Here is a 19,340-nt window from a genome sequence, read left to right as displayed (position 1 = left end):
CACTGAGCTGAATACCAGGCACTGGTGATAGACCACTGAACAAAATAGACGCCCCAACCCCCCCCACACAAAAAAGCACACACGGAGCTTATATTTCAGCAATATCCTCCATCTGTGCCCTTCCCACCGCCCGCAACACCCCGCACCCCGCAACCCCTGCTCAACCCAGTTCATCTCTTCTTGATTTACTTCTGAAATGCTTTATTTGGCTTTGTAAAAACAATACTAATCAGTGTCATTTATAGCACTTAATTATGTGTGTCATTTAACGTAATTGTGATTTTTAATCGTGCCAAAATAATTTTGTGAATTTTGTATGATTATTATACTACTCTCTCATCCTCCAGTTTTTTTGTTCATTGCTCAGGTACTATAACTCAAAAAAGAAAAGTATAGGTTGGAAGTGAAAATTGTGTACTCTTAGTTCTATAATAAAACTTGTATTTAAAGACATTACTGATTTTATTTTTAAGATATTTATGAAGCTACAAATTTTATACCATAGTTTTAGGATGGGTTAAAATTTCATGCTAAATGTTTCTGAGTATCTTAATCTTTACTTATTTGCATCAGAGGTAAAGGATTTTATAACCTGCTTCAAATAATAGACTCCCATTTAGAATTATTTTAGTGCTTCATTAAGAAAAGGTAAAATGCTTTCATCATTGGCCTATTTCTCATTATAACTTGTTAATTTTGGCAAAGAAATGCTGTTTTAAATTCCCGCTTGGAACAGTATAAGATAGGATAATCTGTATTTACTCAGTCAGTTTTAATACAGATTTTTAAGCAACAATGTGGCAGATTGGCACCCTCTTTTGGTCATTTTATTTACCTACAGGCAGAAATATAAGTAATACAAATTAAGTTTGTCTTTTATATGTTTATCTCTATCTTTTAAGTTAGCATTTACAAATCTCAACCAAAATAATGCTCTAGACTGGGTTCATATGAATAAGGTACACTATTATCTAGCTGTGCTTTGTTTTGGTAATTTTGTGCTTATTTTCTGTTTCCTCAGGCTGGCTCTCTAATTCTAGCATTCAGAATTAGCATTAATATTGCAGATTTTTGAACAAGTATTTATATTAAACTATTAGCTACAGTAGCACATTATTAGACAGATAGTGTTTAACAATTTCATTGTCAATTTGGATTAATTAGAAGAACATCACATTTTAGTACCCTAAATAGCAGTTTTGTTATTTGAATTGAAAGTAATTCAAGCTTCAGAAAATTAAGGCTGAATTACTTCAATTTTTCTCCTCTCATTTTTTAAAAGACATACTTAATTCTCTAAGATTATATGGTTAATTGAATTTATATTATGGTTTGACAATATTTGTGTATAATAAGTTTGCTCACCAGTCCTGGAAATGCCTATGCAAATAATTTATAATTGCAGGGGAGAAAGCTATACTCTGACAGGTAGTTGAATAGTTCGGAAGGGGGAAATTTTTCTTGGTAAATATTCAGCAAGTTTGCTTTTGGTAGTTCTAGTATTTCAGAATTTCATTTGCCTGCCAAAGCCTCAAATTTAATCCAATTTAATAATACCTAATGGATCTCAACTTTAGCATAATCTATGACCTATTCCATAATACTTAAGTTACTCACTATATTTGAGCTTCCTTGTGCTTTTTCACTAAAATAAGTATTTTAAGAATTTATATTATGCATTACTCATATAGGCGTTTTTAGAAATATTACTTTCAAATGCCAACCAGTTAGGTTTGTATTGTATTTCTTGTACAAGTTTGAAGAAATTGAGATTTGTGTTTGATTTCTAGTGGGCCTTTCAGTATATTATTTCACTAAAATAAATAATAAACTGTTCGATTGAACTGTTGAATTGAACTTAAGTAATAAGATAATCTCTGACATGACAAACTAATATAAAATGTTGAACTTCACTCTTTAAAATTTATGATTCAATGAAACTTTATTTTGAAATAAACAATGAGTATTTATTTATATGTTTCACTGAGTGAATTCCCTAGTTTTAATACCAGATATGGCCATAAAGTAATTAGATAGAATTCCAAGAATATATGGCTTTAAATATACTGCATTAGTTTAGTCATACCTAATGTATAATTCTATAAATACTATATAAATATCTCATAAATTTATGAACTTTACATCAGTAAATTATTTTAGCTCATTTGAAATATACCACCTATATACTTATGAGTTTAATCCAGTAAAGGGGCAAAAAAGTAGGATGATATATTTGTTTTCATATTTGGATGCATTATAATGAATATATTGGCAGTGTTTTTAACAGACCTACTGAAAGCAGTGTGTTGCTGTCATCTCCTTCTGAAAACGTCCCGTTTCAAATTCCCATCCAGTCTTTCTCCAGAAGCCTTCTTAGAATCCAGCAGTATCCAAATGGCAAATTTCTGTCTTATAACTTATTTGAAGTAACAAATTAAATTAACTGGTAGTTAATTAGCTGACCAAATTAAGTAGGAATGAAAAATACAAAGAATAGTCTTGGGAATATTGCCCTGTAAATGGAATGCTAATCTCTAAATGCAGTTTATTAGGAAAATAGGATATTGGGGAAACAGTCAAAGATTGGATTGTTTGTATCTATTTTTAAAATTTTCACGGTAATAAAATATTCTAACTTCAGATTTGGAAGTGTCTTATATCCCCATAATTTCCTTTGAATCATAATATTTTTCTCTGTTAATTTTATTCTGTCTACAGAGCTACTCTGTTTCTCATCTTAGTTTGTTACTTTATTGTTTTAGCATACACTTAGTTATTTGGAACCTTGGAGAAATTAAATATGATATTAACTGTAGATATTTATACAGCAGAGGGTACTTTTTTGGATATTTATCAGATTCTATACAGATTAGATACTCCTGGACAGCAAATTGCATGATTGGGAAGTTCGTTAACTGTTTCAGGCCACTGTATCTAGTAAGTTAGAAATGTAATTTATGAAATTGTGATCTAAGGTATTATACTTCTGGGGACATGGACAAATATTGTACATCTTGTTTACAGATACAAGTGGTCACAAAAGTCTTTCATCGTAAAGTAACCAGTATACAGTCATCAAGGAATATAAAGTTTATATGAAAAATCAGGGAGTGGCTCCAAATATTTCTTTTAACTTGCTAACTGTTGACTAAACATCTTAAAGTTTGAGTCAAATAGTTTACATTAACTGGAAGTCATTATTATTCATGGATACGCATTTGCTTTTAATATTTCGACATTTGTGAAACACTGTTAAAACAATTGCTTATTAGAAAAGATCTTTTTTTCCATAAGGTTTTTTGTTTTGACAGTGATGTGAAATTTGAAAGTAAAGAACGAACAGCGTGTAAAGGAAAGATTGCCATATCAGGTATGCTATAAATCTTTTATATTGCTTAATAAATTCGATAACATAACTACATGGTGGATTTTGGTTCATGCCCTGTCTCCATTCTCTTCATTTTGTTTTTCATGCCTCTATCAGAATATTTGTTCTAAAACACTGTTTTCAGCATTATGTGCTACATTCATATAGAACTTCAGAGTTTAAGAAAACTGTTTTATACATTACATACTCTACAGCTTTCTCCTTAGTGCACCCTTGTAAAATAGATAGAGTAATTGTTATTTTCTACAGACTCAGAGGGTAAGTGACTGACCTGGGCCAAACCCAAGTCTTTTGACTCTGTTCCTTTCCTGCTCAGAAGCTATAATAATGTTTTTAATGTTTTGTCTAGGTCAGAAGTTCCATGAGGTTTTGGTACCATGTTTATTTTGGTCATCACTTTATACCCAGAAGCTAGCACAGTGCTTGGCTCATAGTAATTGCTCAGTGACTCTTGGATGAATGGCTGCTCTTCATTGCGTGTAGTGTAAAGACCACACATTTTTCTTCAGTCTTCCATTTTGACCCAATTTTTTTTGTAGTCATATCTTCTGTTACTCCTAAACATAAGCTGTCTGCTTTAGCAGACATTTCTCTCCTTGTCCTGGCAACATAACCAATGCTTCTGACACCCAATTAGCTTGTGAAATAACTACATTCTCTTAAAGATCTGTTTGTTCATCTATATATAATATAATGTCTGTTACCATTCCAGCTAGAAATGATGTTTCCTTTCTCTGAATTCCTCATGCAGTTAGGAGACCCTTCACCACTAGATGGCACTTATGCTGTGCAGTCTCAGTTTCTCCAAAGGGTTCAGGAAGCTAAAGACAATGGCTTGTAGATGCCACAGACTGAAATGAATACATGGCTGACTTGTGTGTACAGTAGTCAGATAATGCACTTTTACAACTATTTTCTTGTCAGTACATTTTCGAAACAACAGTATATACCTCCGTGGGTCCTTAAGTAATCACTAGGTTATTGGCCAAAAGTCTTGTACTCGAGAGCCTGCTACATTTGAGGCACTGTCACCTAAGGAACTGTTTCTAGTAATATTTTTCTGGATAAACAAAATTATCACACAGGACGGTAGACCTACATTTACAAAGTACATAAATGGCCAAAATCTGAAGAATTGCATTCAGCTAAGCACAATATTCTTCAGAAAATAACTGGAATATGTAAAAATTTGTTGCTTTATAGTTATTTATAGTTGTTTTTATCTTTATAATACAAAACAAAACATGTTTTATCTTTGTATCCTTTTGCTGTCAAACATGTACTTTTATGTAGTATTGTTTATTATGTGTAATAAATTTTTTGTGAACAAATTACTGTACATCTTTGAGATTTTATAAAAACTAAACATATCCTTCGTTTCTTGCTTCTAATATAGTGCCACTCAGTATATAAATGAGATGTGTTAAGTTGCTGTTAAACACTCAAATGCCATGATAGTCAACATCTATTGTCATTTCACAAGTTTGTTGATTGTACCAATTCATAATATTAGAAATAACTGTACATTTAGAAGGAGTCTATTAAGTAAAAGTATTTAAAATAAAATAAAAAACTGTTTCCTGCCCACAATTACTCAAATGTAAAAATTGAACATATTTCTGCATGTGCTTCTTCTTTCCAAAAGATAATTTTAAATTAAATTAAGGAACGGAAACTCTGAGAAAATCAGATACTTACGTAATGTCTTTTCATCTTTGCCTAGACTTAATTATATCTTGTATGTGTTTGTAAAAACAAAAAATGAATTCACCTTTATAAATCCATTTTCTTTTGATACTGGGATGAAAATGTGACCTTTGCTTTGGTAAAGATGAATATTTGCAATGAAGTTTCATAATGTTTTGATACATTGATAGCCAGAAAATACCTGGGTTTTTTGTTTCCAGCTACACCACTCCCTGGCCAGGTCTTTATGAAACTAAATCACTAATTTACTCTTATTATTTCTGCTGAACACCAAATATTTACCATATATAAATGTAGTACTTACCGTAATTATATTGTGGTAATTAGCTTAGTCACCGACTACTAATTTAATGAATAAACCAAATCAGTTCGCCAAGTACCTTAGTTTTCACTCTTGAAAATGATAGACAGACTTCTGGGACTTGATAGCATCAAGTCAGCTGTCATATGACTCTCTCAGTTTACCATTAAAATGTCATTGAAGACATAAAACAAGACAAAGGTTAGAGTACTGTAAACTGAAACTGAGCCATTTGCAAGTACCTGAAGAAAGTTCTATTATTGGAAGCTGAATTCAGAAATAGAGTTGATGGGTTACAAATCCATTGCTGTCTGAAGAGCACAAGACTACCTGGGAAATCAGTATCCAACTTCTCCTCTTGTGGAGCTGATATCTACCCTCCTCTCTTAGGCATGGGATAGAAGAAGGCTGACCCACAGGTTGTGGGTGTACAGCAAAGGAAGTCAGGATCCATGTCCCTCCCATGATAGTGTAAATAGTTAATGCTCTGTTAATCCTAACAGAGCAAGAACAGCTGTGAATAAGTACAGTTGTGAAATGAAATGAGTCAGCAGCTGTGGTCAAGCAAGAAGAAGTGGACTTTTTGGCAGGATATCAGCCAAGTCATAATTACAAAACAATAAAGCATTCTCATAAAAATCCAAAACAAAATTACAGTGTCCGTTATATCAATATAATTTAACAATTTTAGAAATTCTAGCTAAAATAATAAGGATAAAAGGTGAAACTATTGAAAATAGATAAATTGAATACTGTTTGAAGATAATAGATTGTAGGCCCAGCATGGTGGTTCACGCCTGTAATCCCAGTACTTTGGGAGGCCAAGGCAGGCAGATCACTTGAGGTCAGGAGTTTGAGACCAACCTGGCCTACACGGTGAACCCCTTGTCTCGACTGAAAATCCAAAAATTAGCCGACTGTGGTGGCGCATGCCTGTAATCCCAGCTACTCTGGAGGCTGAGGCAGGAGAATCACTTGAACCCGGGGGCAGGAGTTGGGGGGAGGGTGGAGGTTGCAGTGAGTAGAGACCACACCATTGCACTCGAGCCCGGGTGATACAACAAGACTCTGTGTCAAAAAAAAAAAAAAAAAAAGATAATAGATTGTAAACTTACAAAACTTAAGAGAATTTACTTCAACTCTATTTGAATGAATAAAGATTCAGTAAAAGTGGCTGGATTCAAGATAAATATACAAAAAAGTGGTACTTTATCTTAAAATCAACAATAACTAATTAGCAAATATAATACCAAAAAAGATATCCTTTACAATAAAAGCTCCAAAAACCAAAAATATTAATTATTCAAGAATAAAGCCAAATTGTTATGCTATTCTATATAAAGACAGAATATTATAAAGTTATCAGTTCCTAAATTAATTTAGATAATGGAATACTAATGAAACACTTGGGGAAGGGGGATTTTGACAAGATTTGTTCTAAAATTTATATAAAGAAATTAGCAAGTAAGAATAAGTTGTTTTCAGAAAAGAAATATATCTAACAGATTAGTAAGTATATTATAAAGGTACAATAGTTACAATAGTATAGTGTTGCCAGGCATGGTGGCTCATGCCTGTAATCCCAGCACTTGGGGAGGCCAAGGAGGGCAGATTGCTTGAGCCCAGAAGTTGGAGAACAGCCTGGCAAACATGGTGAAACTCTTGTCTCGACCAAAAAAAAAAAAAAAGGTATAAAAAGTAGGCAGCCGGGCGCAGTGGCTCATGCCTGTAATCCCAGCACTTCAGGAGGCCTAGGCGGGCCAATCATGAGGTCAGGAGATCAAGACCATCCTGGCTAACATGGTAAAGCCCCATCTCTAGTAAAAATAGAAAAAAATTAGCCAGGGGTGGTGGCACATGCCTGTAGTCCCAGCTATTTGGGAGGCTGAGGCTGGAGAATCACCTGAACCTGGGAGGCAGAGGTTGCAGCGAGCTGAGATCGCGCCACTGCACTCCAGCCTGGGCAACAGATGGCACACACCTGTAGTCTCTGCTACATGGGAGGCTTAGGTGGGAGATTTGCTTGAGCCCTGGAGTTCAAGGCTGCAGTGAGCCATGGTGGCACCACTGCACTCTAGCCTGAGCAACAGAGCAAGATCCTGTAAAAAAAAAAAAAAAAAGAAGAAAGAAAGAAAAATAATACGGTGTTGGTATTTAGCTAGACAGTAATTAATAAATGATTCAGATTCATAAAAGTATAGTCAAGGAACAGGTATTTACTCAGAATGGCATATATGATAAAGATGTCATCATTAATCAGTAAGGAAGAAACAGATCTATATGGAGTTAGAACAGTTATTTTTATAAGAAGAATATATTTTTACCTCACACAGTAATTTCACAGATTAAATAAAAGTACAAACTATAAACAACATCTAGAAAATGTGCTGTTAAACAGTAACACTTTATGTTAGCTTTAATAGTCAGAATTATTATGGAATGCAGAGGTTCAGGTCACTGTAAAGAATAAAACTTACCAAAATTATTACTTGTCATTTCTTTTTCCCTTCTTTGTAGATATTCGAATACCACTAATGTGGAAAGACACTGATCACTTCAGCAATAAAGAACGTATGTATGATTTTAATTTGTAATTGAAATGTTTTCTTTAGCATGTAGTATATCTGATTATTGAGAAAAAAGACTGCTTCTTTGCTGAAATAAATTGATGTCATTTGAAAGAATAAGCAGCATCTTGAACCGTTTTCTGATTTTTAATATAAATATGTTGCAGTTACTTGATACTAATTAATATAGTGCATATGTAGTGTACTTTTAGTTGTTGATAGGAACCAGTGCAAGGACAGTGAGTACTGGGTTCAGAGTGGGAACGGGGGAAGGGAAATGTTCAGCGAATAAAGGTAAAGCAGAAGAAATTGTTTAGCGAATAAAGGTAAAGCCAACATTTCTTGTATTTGACCAGAGTCTGGAAGATTTTTCTGCCTTATTTCATTACTTCAGGTTATTTAACAGGATGAAATAAGGAAAGATTTTTAGCTTGATCTGATTTTTTTTCCTTCAGTATTTTATGGTTTTATATAGTCTTTACAAATCCATGTATTGCTTAGGTCATGGAAATTAACCTCAAATGATTTCTAGCTGTTAGAGGCAAAGCAGGAAAGATATGATAATACTTTATCTTCCTTGTCTATTGTGATAGCTTTGTTCCTTATACTTTAAAAACTGAATCATATTAAGCATAATTAGTTTTCTATGAAGAATTCAAAATCAGGTTAGTGTTTGTTATTCAATTAGGAAATATAATTTACTTTACAAAGGAATACATGTGAGAATTAAGTAAAGCTTTCTGATTACTAAAGAGAATAAGTTTTTCTGAAGAGCTACATTTTCTCAAAATGAGGATTTAGCCCTTTAATCACCTAATACTTTTTTAAACATCACCAAATTAAAAGGCCCAGCAGCTATGTTTTTTGTGTTCTCATGTCTATTTTATTGTTTTTTTTTTTTTCTTGTGGTTTCCTCCCTTGCTGTTAGTTTGGTGGAAAATATTTTGCTGTCGTTAATGTGCCTACTCTTAACCTCTTCTAATAAAAAACATCTTTTTCTTAAATTGACTTGGAAACCAAAATGACAGAGGTAGTAGTGTGTGTGTGAGTGTGTGCGTGTGTGTTTATATAAAGTTTACTATTAATTAAAGCTTAAGGAGTTTAATAGGAATAAAATTTATGAGTTTGGTGGTTTCTTTAGGCTGCTGAGAGGCCTATATATTTAACTTTATTTTTGCTTCCTTGTTTAATTGTTGTGTTCTAGTTGAGTAAGGTATTCCTATATACTGGCAGAACAGTCACTGTAAGACTTAAGGGTTACAATATACAATGTATGAAAAGAGTCTATTAATAATCTTTAAGCTAATATTTTTCATTTTCAAGTAGATTTTAACATAATGATTTATTACATGGATTGTTGCTTAATATGTTGTTATTTTTCCTCCAGGATCGCAATGCTATGCCATTTTTTGTTTATTCAAAATGGGAGCTAATGTGTTTGATACTGATGTGGTGAATGTAGATAAAACAATCACAGATATATGTTTTGAAAATGTAACCATATTGTAAGTATTTTTTAATCTTCAGAGAAAAATCTAAAATTCTTCTTTTTTAAAAGGAAGTTCTTATTGGGTCTTTGGATTCTTTTTATGTTTAAATGTTTAAGTGATCTTTAAATATTTAATATGATTTTAAAAATTACTTTGTTCAGAAGAAGTCCTTTTCTCTGTCTGCAATTTTCTGATGTAAAATAAAAATGGAAATATTGTAATTACTATTAGCAATAAATATTTGATTTATAGTTCAGTTATTAACTAAGCTTTGCATATAACAGAATATCCTGTAATGTTATTTGATATAGAGATAATTTAAGCATAAAACAGGATTTTTATCTCATGTAGGATATTTGGTTGCAGAAATACTAAAGATAGTCCTGAAGTGCATGCTATAGGAAGAGCATTTTGAAATTTTGGGGTGTTCTTTTTCTTATGGTGCACTTCTTTCATGTACTTCAAAACAATAAAAAAAAATGGGTGATCCTCAGGGCTGTTTTTATGGTCCCTGCTCTTTTATAGGCTCATTTTATTGTGGTCATAATACAGAACAAGAAAGAACTCCTTGGGTAGCCATAGAAATCATTTTTAACTAACATAGTTTTTCCTGCACTCCTTCAAAGGTTCTGTGTGCCTAAATCAGTGTGGGATTTGTATTTTAGACTTTTGAAGACATGATCTTTAGATCTGAATGTTAATAGCTACTAACCATTAATATAAAAACCCATATGCATAGTTTTTGCCATTTTCAGCTATGGAGCTAGACAGGTGAGATTTCAGAGGCCTAGTTTTGCCACTCACATAACATTAAAAAAACCTATAGCAAACCATATTTTGTGGCTTCTGGTCCAGTGTCTCATAGTAATAGTATAGCCTGGAAAAATAAAATGCATTGTTCTGAGTTATAAGTAGTAATGCAGGCCTTCTTATAAGCTGTATTGGACCAAAGGAATTTATTTAGGGTCCAAAACATATTCCCAAATGCTTATATAATTGAGGCTAAAAAAAATTACTTTTTTCTTGGTTATCTGAATACATTTGTTTCCATTATCAACTATTGCTAGTGGATTTTTTTTCCCGCCAAAATTACCCGTTAATGGGCCCTTTTCTTCACATCAGTTTGCTATTGTTTGCTTTTATCATGTAGACAAAAATCAGACTTTTTTTTCCAGGGAAAGAACAATAGAAGTTAGGAAGACAACACATGATTTATAATTTTTTGAGAATTCCGTAAATATTTTAAATTGTTCTAAAAATAACTGCTGACAAATGTTATAAATGTTGAAAAATGTGCTTTTTGTTATGATGATTGTTTTTAATAAGTATTCAATATTTATGAATCTCTGGTTTTTCTCTAAATATTGACTTTTTTAGTCATTACCAGGAATACTGTATGTTTAAAAGTTGCCAAATAATAAACTATAAAAATAGTTGGAAGTTATTCCTGGGATTTATTCAAACTATAGATTGGCCATTTATATCTTTAAAAGTCTGTGCTCCATTTTTTAAATCTCTGAAACTGATGGATCTTCCATCTGCAAGTAACATCTGCTGCTGATGGACCTCTTTTGCAGTCTTAAGTATATTTTATTGTTAGTAACACCACCACAGTCTTTAATGCTAAAGGTAGTTCATTGTGTCTGAAAAAGGGCAAAGCCAATCTTAACTTTTGCTAAAATTGCAGAATTTTGTATATTGATTTAATAAATATATATCTAGTACCTTCTACATTCCAGGCACAATACTAGATTAAGAACACAAAGATCACCCAGACAGCAACCATTCTCAAGGAGTTCATGCTTTGAAGTATATTTTTTCCCCTATATAACCAGATAGTAAAATGTTATTTATAGTTATTAGGTGCAAAAGTCAGGGCGGGTCACGGGACACAGTGACATGTGCACTATAAGTGACTCTTTATAAAGAAGAAATGAAAACTAAAGGTTTAGCAGATTTTTTTTGGAAGAACAGTCATTTCAGAAAATTACACTTATAAATACCTTAAAAATGTATTAAAGGACTGACAAGGAGAAATAGTATGGGCAACAAAATGACCAGGGTATTTTATTCTTTCTTTAACATCCCTATGTATATATTGGTTAAATTGAATTAAGATTGCCATAGTTTTGAAGCTGATATCTCTGAAAGTTGCAGTAAGTCTCTCAGGCCATTTAGATGCTAAGTAAACACTGAGAGATTCTGTCTCATTAACGTATTTTAACATAAACTTATTCCAAATTCTTACTTTTTCCCCATAAACCTTGCACTTATTGAGGAGATTCTGCAATCTTCTCTTGGCTCCCCTACAGTCTTTTATTTATTTTAAAAAGAAAGTTTATTGTGTATATTTGAGGTTTATAACACGATGTTACAGGATACATATAAATAGTAAAATGTTACTATAATCAAACAGATTAACATCTGTCATCTCACATAGTTACTTTTTTGTGACAAGAGCAGCTAAAATCTATATAACAAAAATCTCTAACACAATTTTATTAACATTCGTCCTCATGTTTTTACAGTACATTATATCTCTAAACTTGTTCATCCTCCGTATCTGCTATTTTGTGTCCTTTGACCTACATCTCCCCATTTACTCTCCCCCAATCCTTGCCCATGGTAACCACAGTTTTATTCTCTATTTCTATGGTTTTCAGCTTTTTAAAAAAATATTCCCCATATAATGGAGATCATACAATATTTTTATTTCTATGCTTGGCTTATTTAACTTAATATCCTCCAAGTTCATCCATGTTGTAGCAAATGGCAAGATCTCCTTTTTTAAGGCAGAATGGTTGTCTGCTGTGTGTGTGTATACACACATACTTTATTTTCTTTATCTCTTTTACCGTTGGTGGACATATCTTGGCGATTGTGAATAATGCTGCATTCTTATAGTTTCTTCAATATCTTGGCTATTGTGAATAATGCTGCAATGAACAGGTGAGTGCAGATGACTTCACAAGGTAATGATTTTATCTCCTTCGAGTATAAACCTAGAAGAAGGACTGCTGGATCATATAGTAGTTCCATTTTTAATTTCTTTAGGAACCTCTATACTGCTTTCCATAATGACTCCACCAGCAGTGTACTAGGGTTCCCTTTTCTCCATACCCTCGTCAACATTTATCTCATGCCTTTTTGATGATAGCCGTCCTTATGGGTGTGAAGTAGTATCTCATAGTGGTTTTAATTTGCATTTTCCTGATGTCAAATGCTGATTTTAAATGTTACATAAACATAAAAGAATGTTGTAATTTTATTTTCTACTGAGTTAAATTTCTAACATTATGAATGCCCTTGTTTTTAGTAATGAAGCAGGGCCAGACTTTCAGATAAAGGTGGAAGTATATAGTTGCTGTACAGAAGAATCTTCTATAACCAACACACCAAAAAAGCTAGCTAAGAAACTCAAGACATCTATAAGTAAAGCTACAGGAAAGAAAATAAGTTCAGTGCTTCAAGAAGAGGATCATGAAACGTGCTTGCTCCTCAGCCCGGCTGTTTTGTAAGTTTTTAATACTGCATTTATGGTGACATAATTATGCATTTGTGATATTTTAAAGTATTATATGTGAAGTGTATGTTTACTTTATAAATGGAAAAACATTATGAAACAAAAACAAAACTTAGTTGTTTGACATTTACTCAACTGAGGTATCCTTAATACCCTCCTTAAAAGGTAGGACGTTGGGTGAGAGTGTTTTTAGTGATTTGGAATTCTTTTTTTTTCTTTTTTTTTGAGACGGAGTCTCACTCTGCCGCCCAGGCTGGAGTGCAGTGGCCGGATCTCAGCTCACTGCAAGCTCCACCTCCCAGGTTTACGCCATTCTCCTGCCTCAGCCTCCCGAGTAGCTGGGACTACAGGCGCCCGCCACATCGCCCGGCTAGTTTTTTGTATTTTTTAGTAGAGATGGGGTTTCACCGTGTTAGCCAGGACGGTCTCGATCTCCTGACCTCGTGATCCGCCCGTCTCGGCCTCCCAAAGTGCTGGGATTACAGGCTTGAGCCACCACGCCCGGCCAGTGATTTGGAATTCTAATGCAAGTTGAATATCCCTTATCTGAAAGCCTTCACACTAGAAGTGTTTTAGATTTGGACTTTTTCAGATTTTGGAATATTTGCATATACATAATTAGGTAACTTGGGGATGGCACCCAGGACTAAACGTTATATATATACATACATACACATACGCATACCTTATAGCCTAAAGGTAATTTTCCATGATATTTTTAATAATTTTGTGCATAAAACAAAGTTTTGACTTCAAACATCACATGAAGTCAGGTGTAGAATTTTCCACTTGTGGTGTCATATAGGCATTCAAAAAGTTTCAGATTTTGGGGCATTTCAGATTTTCATAGTAGAGATGCTTAGCTTGTATCTACCAAAAAAATGAAATGTTGTTGGAAAGGAACTACGTGCATGTCAAGGTATTTCTTTATATATTAATCTACTAATTAAATTGCTCTATGTATGTCATGCTTTATTCTTATGGAAAATATTTTATCTCTTTTTAATAAAACCACATTATCGTTATCATACTTAACTAAAAAAAATAAGTCCTTTATATCCAGTCTATATTCATATTGCCCAATATTGGAAAAAAATCCTGTTTTGATTTGTTCAAATCGGAATCCAAACAAGGTCTACAATATTACATTAAAGTGAATCTTTTAAGTTTCTTTTAACCTACTACAATTTCCTGTCCTATTTTTTTCTTGTCATTATTTATCGAAGAGAGTAGGTCTTGTAGAATTTTCCATATTTTGAATTTAGTTGATTGCATCTTTGTGGTCTTTTTTTACATTTTTTTCTGGCCCTTGTATTTCCTATAACCTCACAGTTAGATCTAGAGGACTGATTAGGTTCAGTTCTCTTTTAGGGGAATACTATTCATATTATTAGATGTACTTCCTACTAGCTTCTAGTAGGAGGCTTTGTCCCACTTTGAGTAATGTTAAAATTGATCAGTGGGTTTAAGTGTTGCCAGCCTAACCTATCAGGTATAAAGTTCTCTATCAGTCTTTTATCTAATGGTTTTTAACAGTCAAGGCTCATCATTTATTATTATGGATTATAATTTGGTGACTTTATATATCTGTCCTGCATTTTTCTTCCAAACTGGAATTCTTGCAAAGAACGTGTCCTTGTAAACTCTCTGGATACAACTACAATAACATTGGTGGAGGAAAGGGAAGAAAAAAATGCCTGATTCTTCTGTTTACTAGATTTTAGAATATTAAGTTGAAACCGTAGCAATCATGGAGGTGATCAGTGTTGTTTTATTTGAACTCTTGCATTTTCTTTTCTTTTCTTTTCCTTTTTTTTTTTTTTTAAGACAAATCTGGATCTGTTGCCCAGTCTGGAGCGCAGTGGAGCTCTCAGCTCACTGCAGCCTCAGCCTCCTGAGTAGCTAGGACTACCAGCACATGCTGCTGTGCCTGGTGGCTAATTTTTGTATTTTTCTTGTAGAGAGAGTGTTTCACCACATTGCTCAGGCTGATCTCAACCTCCTGGGCTCAAGCAATCATTTGCTTGCCTCAGCTTCCCAAAGTGCTGGGATTACAGGTGTGAGGCCACCACACCCAGCCTTGAATTTTTATAATGTTTGTGTTTCAATCTGCTATTCTCTTTGATGCCCAAGTTGTTCATCTTTGATCAGTGGGAAACCGTTAAACTGACTTCTACATCCTTTGAGACAATCTAATCTTTGATAGCTTTTTTGCTTTCTGACACAGTAAGATGTTCCCCTTTCACCTTGTATTTTTCTGCCAAGACTTGGAATCACCATTTCTCCAAGGAGTGTGGTTTCCTTCAGATACCTTCTTTAAACATTGTATTTGTTTCTTCACAAATAGTTTTATGTTGATGTTTCTTTGGAACACTGTTGATCAAGCTGCATTCCTAGAATTTCTTTGCATGTTTCGTAGAGTTGGCTCTTCAGCATGTCAGTAATTTTACTGTAATTATAAAAAGCAAAATATTTGAGGTATAGATCCTGGAAACGCCAGTCATCAAAATTTAATTAAATTACTCTTTTCATGTGAGATGTATTACATGCAAAATATACTTTGGCACTCTAGCATAGTGTCTTTCAATCTCTTTGGATTGATGCTTATGCTAAAAAAATACATTTTACATCATGACTGAGTGCACAGTTATGTAAGCAGATAGATTTTATGAAGTAATTCTTAACGCTTACTATTTACAATATAATTATCAGGCATTTTCTTATTCTGTTGCTTTCAGTTTTTTTAATGCTGTTTGTAAATCATTAAATTGATTTCATGACCCATGAATCAGTCCCAGTCCACATTCTGAAAAACAGTCATAGAAGATGTCTTTCCAATATAAATGTCATTTAAAAGGAGGCACGAGACCTTTCATTTTCTTCTCTTAGATCTTAGACCATCTTTAAAACTTTTCTGCATTAATATTATATCAAGGATTTGCTGGAAGGTACTTTAATTCAGTCATAAGGTGGTGGAATTAATTCTTTTTGATGATTAGATAAACAATTCTATTTCCAGGTTTAAGCAGGTTTTCGTGCAGAAAGAGACCTTAGAGATAATTACCCAGTTCAATAATTTTTACATTTTTTAAGTAGCAAAACTCCTATTTTAAAAATGACAGGACCAGTAGTGTCTCTTATCCAACTGCACTATATGATAGAAAAGTTACATTTTTTTTTTTTTTTTTGAGACAGAGTCTCGCTCTGTCGCCCAGGCTGGAGTGCAGTGGCCGGATCTCAGCTCACTGCAAGCTCCGCCTCCCGGGTTTACGCCATTCTCCTGCCTCAGCCTCCCGAGTAGCTGGGACTACAGGCGCCCGCCACCTCACCCGGCTAGTTTTTTGTATTTTTCAGTAGAGACGGGGTTTCACCGTGTTAGCCAGGATGGTCTCGATCTCCTGACCTCGTGATCCGCCCGTCTCGGCCTCCCAAAGTGCTGGGATTACAGAAAAGTTACATTTTTTCCCTCACTTTCTCATATGAAAGGCAAAGATGTTCATACACAATCATTTCTTTTTAGAAAGCTTTTCAGAAACATTTCTGGAGTTTCATGCACCTTTACAGCATATAAAAACAGTGAATGTACTTCCTAAATAGTTTAAAACCTCATTGTATGGCCACGAATACTCAATTTTTAATTTCTGTAATTTATTACTTCTGTGACCCGAGAGATTAATTTACTCTCTTTTTGTTTTTCCTTCTGTAATAATAATAAATAATAATATCTCAATTCCATAGGATAATTATGAGATTTAATAAGATAATTCATGGATTTGGTTTATAAAGGAAGCATGTTATAGTAAGCTCTGTTACCATTATGGTTACTATTTTTACTGTCCCCAGACCAGTGCTTTTTCTAGGCCTTTTTTTTTTTTTGTTTAAACTCATGGTAAAACTTCACGGTTTAGAAACTTGACATAGGATTATAAAATGTAGCCACATTTTTCATTTAAACTGTTTATAATTTTATAGGAGATCATTTAAATGATGTTAGAAACTATATTTAAGGCCGGGGGCAGTGGCTCATACCTGTAATCCCAACACTTAGGGAGGCTGAGGCAGGCAGATTGCCCAGGAGTTCGTGACCAGTCTGGGCACCAGGGTGAAACCCTTCTCTAGTAAATGCTGTAAAAGGTTTTATTTTATCTTTTAACCAACTTTAATGGTATCAAATGAACAAATGGCATGCAAGTTTCAAGGGGGAAATGTCCTTCTAATACCAGCATTTTGTTGATACTGTAGTATGACCCTAGAGTCTGGTAGGTTAACTCATAGCCCAGGACTACTCTTACCTGATGCTTCCTTAACTGGACCACTTTAGCACCATGGTAGGAGTTTAAAATTCAGGATGCATAAGGAGATCATTTTGTGTATTTAAGTGATCTAGGTCAATGTGAAGATTTCTAATACAGATTTTAGTCTTTAACCAAAATGGACACATATAAAATGATAAAATTTCCCTAGTAATATGACATGTGACCAAATATAGCCGTTCTTCCTGACAAGAGTGCATTTTTTAGACTACCATTTAAAGCAGCCATTTTTTTTCATAACATTCCCTTTCCTCCAAAAAAATGTTGTAACAATTGGCCTATTTGATAGAAAAAAAAATGTAGCTGATTAAACTTTTGGGAACTCAATATTAGGGTTGGCTAAAAGGAATGAGTGTAATGTTTTAGAAAGAAAATGTTATCCTGACAAGAATGTTTTAAAAGTGAGGTCACTGTTGGTTTTGGAAGCACTGGCATTGTAGTTAGTCATGTTTTAAAAATGAAGCAACTTGAAATACCATAAAGTATTGTTTGATCTGAAAGAAGACAGTGAACATTTTTGGTAATTTTTAGTATGCTCCCTGATAAGATTCATTTATTCATTTTATTGTAGACTTTAGCTTACTAAAATTCCTTTAGCCAGACTTTCCCAGTGCATCTAATAGCTGAATTAACTATTTTATGCTCCTTGATAACTATTTAATACATTATTCTTTAACTATACATCATTCTAAACAGTCATCTTGTGAAAACTGGTAAACTTCAGAGTGATTATTTACTTGACAAAAGATGTATTGTTTCTTAAAAATAAGCCACTAACACTACATCTTAAATATGATTAAAGTTATGAAACATGTATCCTAACACTTGTTCAGAATACATGGATTATTTATGTTTTGAGGAACGAGACTTAAAGATTTGGTGATGTGACAGATAATACAGTTTGTAAACATAACTAAGGAGTTACTCAACTATTGTACATAATTAATTAAATCATTGTAGAAATGATGATCCAGCAGTTATGTCATTTGGTAAATTCAAAGGTTAATAGATCCCTGCACTCAAAATTCTTCCAGTTTAGTAAAATGTAGTCACTATTTGTTTTAAAAGAAAAAATATCTTAAACTATTTCTTAATGAGTTATAAAGCCAATATGATACACTGGGGCTCTCTTTCCAGTATACCTCTTGCTAGCTACAGGCAAGTCAGTTACATTCTCTGAACATCAGTTTCTTCATCTGAAAATGTGGAACAAAATATCTGCCCTTCCTATCTCTAGTAGTTTTTTGGAACCTTAAAAAAGATGTTGCTTGTCAAAGTGCCTTAAACTGCACATAGAGATGAAGTATGACAATGCTTTGCATGCAGTTGATTCCTAGGGGTGGTTTTCATCCTGTTACCACTTAACCACATTAATCATTTTGTTAGAAAAATAATAGGCCCAGTGCAGTCACTCATGCCTGTAATCTCAGCACTTTGGGAGGCTGAGGTGGGTGGATCACCTGAGGTCAGGAGTTCGAGACCAGCCTAGCCAACGTGGTGAAACTCTGTCTCTACTAAAAAAAAATACAAAAAATTAACCAGGCGTGGTGGCGAGCACCTGTAATCCCAGCTACTTCGGAGGCTGATGCAGGAGAATCACTTGAACCCAGGAGGCAGAGGTTGCAGTGAGCCGAGATCGTGCCATTGCACTGCAGCCTGGGCAACAAGAGCGAGACTCCATCTCAAAATACAAAAAGAAAAAGAAAAAAAGAAAAATAATAGAAACTTGGAAATAGAACCTAGAAGGAAAAAAAGTTAGTCATAGTTTACTCTAAACCAAATACTTCTTATCAGTTTGAGCTGATATTTTACTTTCAGGTTTTTAAATGTCTAGCTTTTGGGGATATTTAGATAATAATTATACTGCACATTCAACTTTCTTCAGAATTTATTACAGTCTTTACATAATTATTTTGATGGCCACATTATCTGTTAGTTGACTATATCATAGTTTAACTGTTTTTAGAAGAGGCTATCAATAATTTTTTTCATGTTGTTATGTGTCACTCATTGGAAATAGAGGTAAATGTCTTACATATCAATCTTAAAGA

General features: G+C 33.7%; 2 protein-coding genes across 2 annotated transcripts in view; both read left to right on the top strand.

Moving 5' to 3' along the window:
* Positions 1 to 9,472, top strand: part of LOC111537964 (rhotekin-2-like) — a 35,425-nt gene extending 25,953 nt beyond the window's left edge. Inside the window, exons 3-5 of the mRNA XM_023205140.1 lie at positions 3,312 to 3,370; positions 7,914 to 7,967; positions 9,351 to 9,472. Coding sequence (XP_023060908.1) covers positions 3,312 to 3,370; positions 7,914 to 7,967; positions 9,351 to 9,472 — 235 coding nt within the window. The remainder of the gene's footprint in view (positions 1 to 3,311; positions 3,371 to 7,913; positions 7,968 to 9,350) is intronic.
* A 47-nt stretch (positions 9,473 to 9,519) lies between these two features.
* The window catches only part of LOC111537963 (rhotekin-2), a 45,855-nt gene continuing 36,034 nt past the window's right edge, over positions 9,520 to 19,340 (top strand). Inside the window, exons 1-2 of the mRNA XM_023205139.1 lie at positions 9,520 to 12,402; positions 12,770 to 12,967. Of these exons, the coding sequence (XP_023060907.1) occupies positions 12,341 to 12,402; positions 12,770 to 12,967 (260 nt within the window). The 5' untranslated portion in view covers positions 9,520 to 12,340. The remainder of the gene's footprint in view (positions 12,403 to 12,769; positions 12,968 to 19,340) is intronic.

This window comes from Piliocolobus tephrosceles, chromosome 9, assembly GCF_002776525.5.
Source record: "Piliocolobus tephrosceles isolate RC106 chromosome 9, ASM277652v3, whole genome shotgun sequence".
In the NCBI taxonomy this organism is placed as follows: domain Eukaryota; kingdom Metazoa; phylum Chordata; class Mammalia; order Primates; family Cercopithecidae; genus Piliocolobus; species Piliocolobus tephrosceles.
Note: the sequence above shows the minus strand (reverse complement) of the source record. Positions and strands in the feature narration are given on the sequence as shown.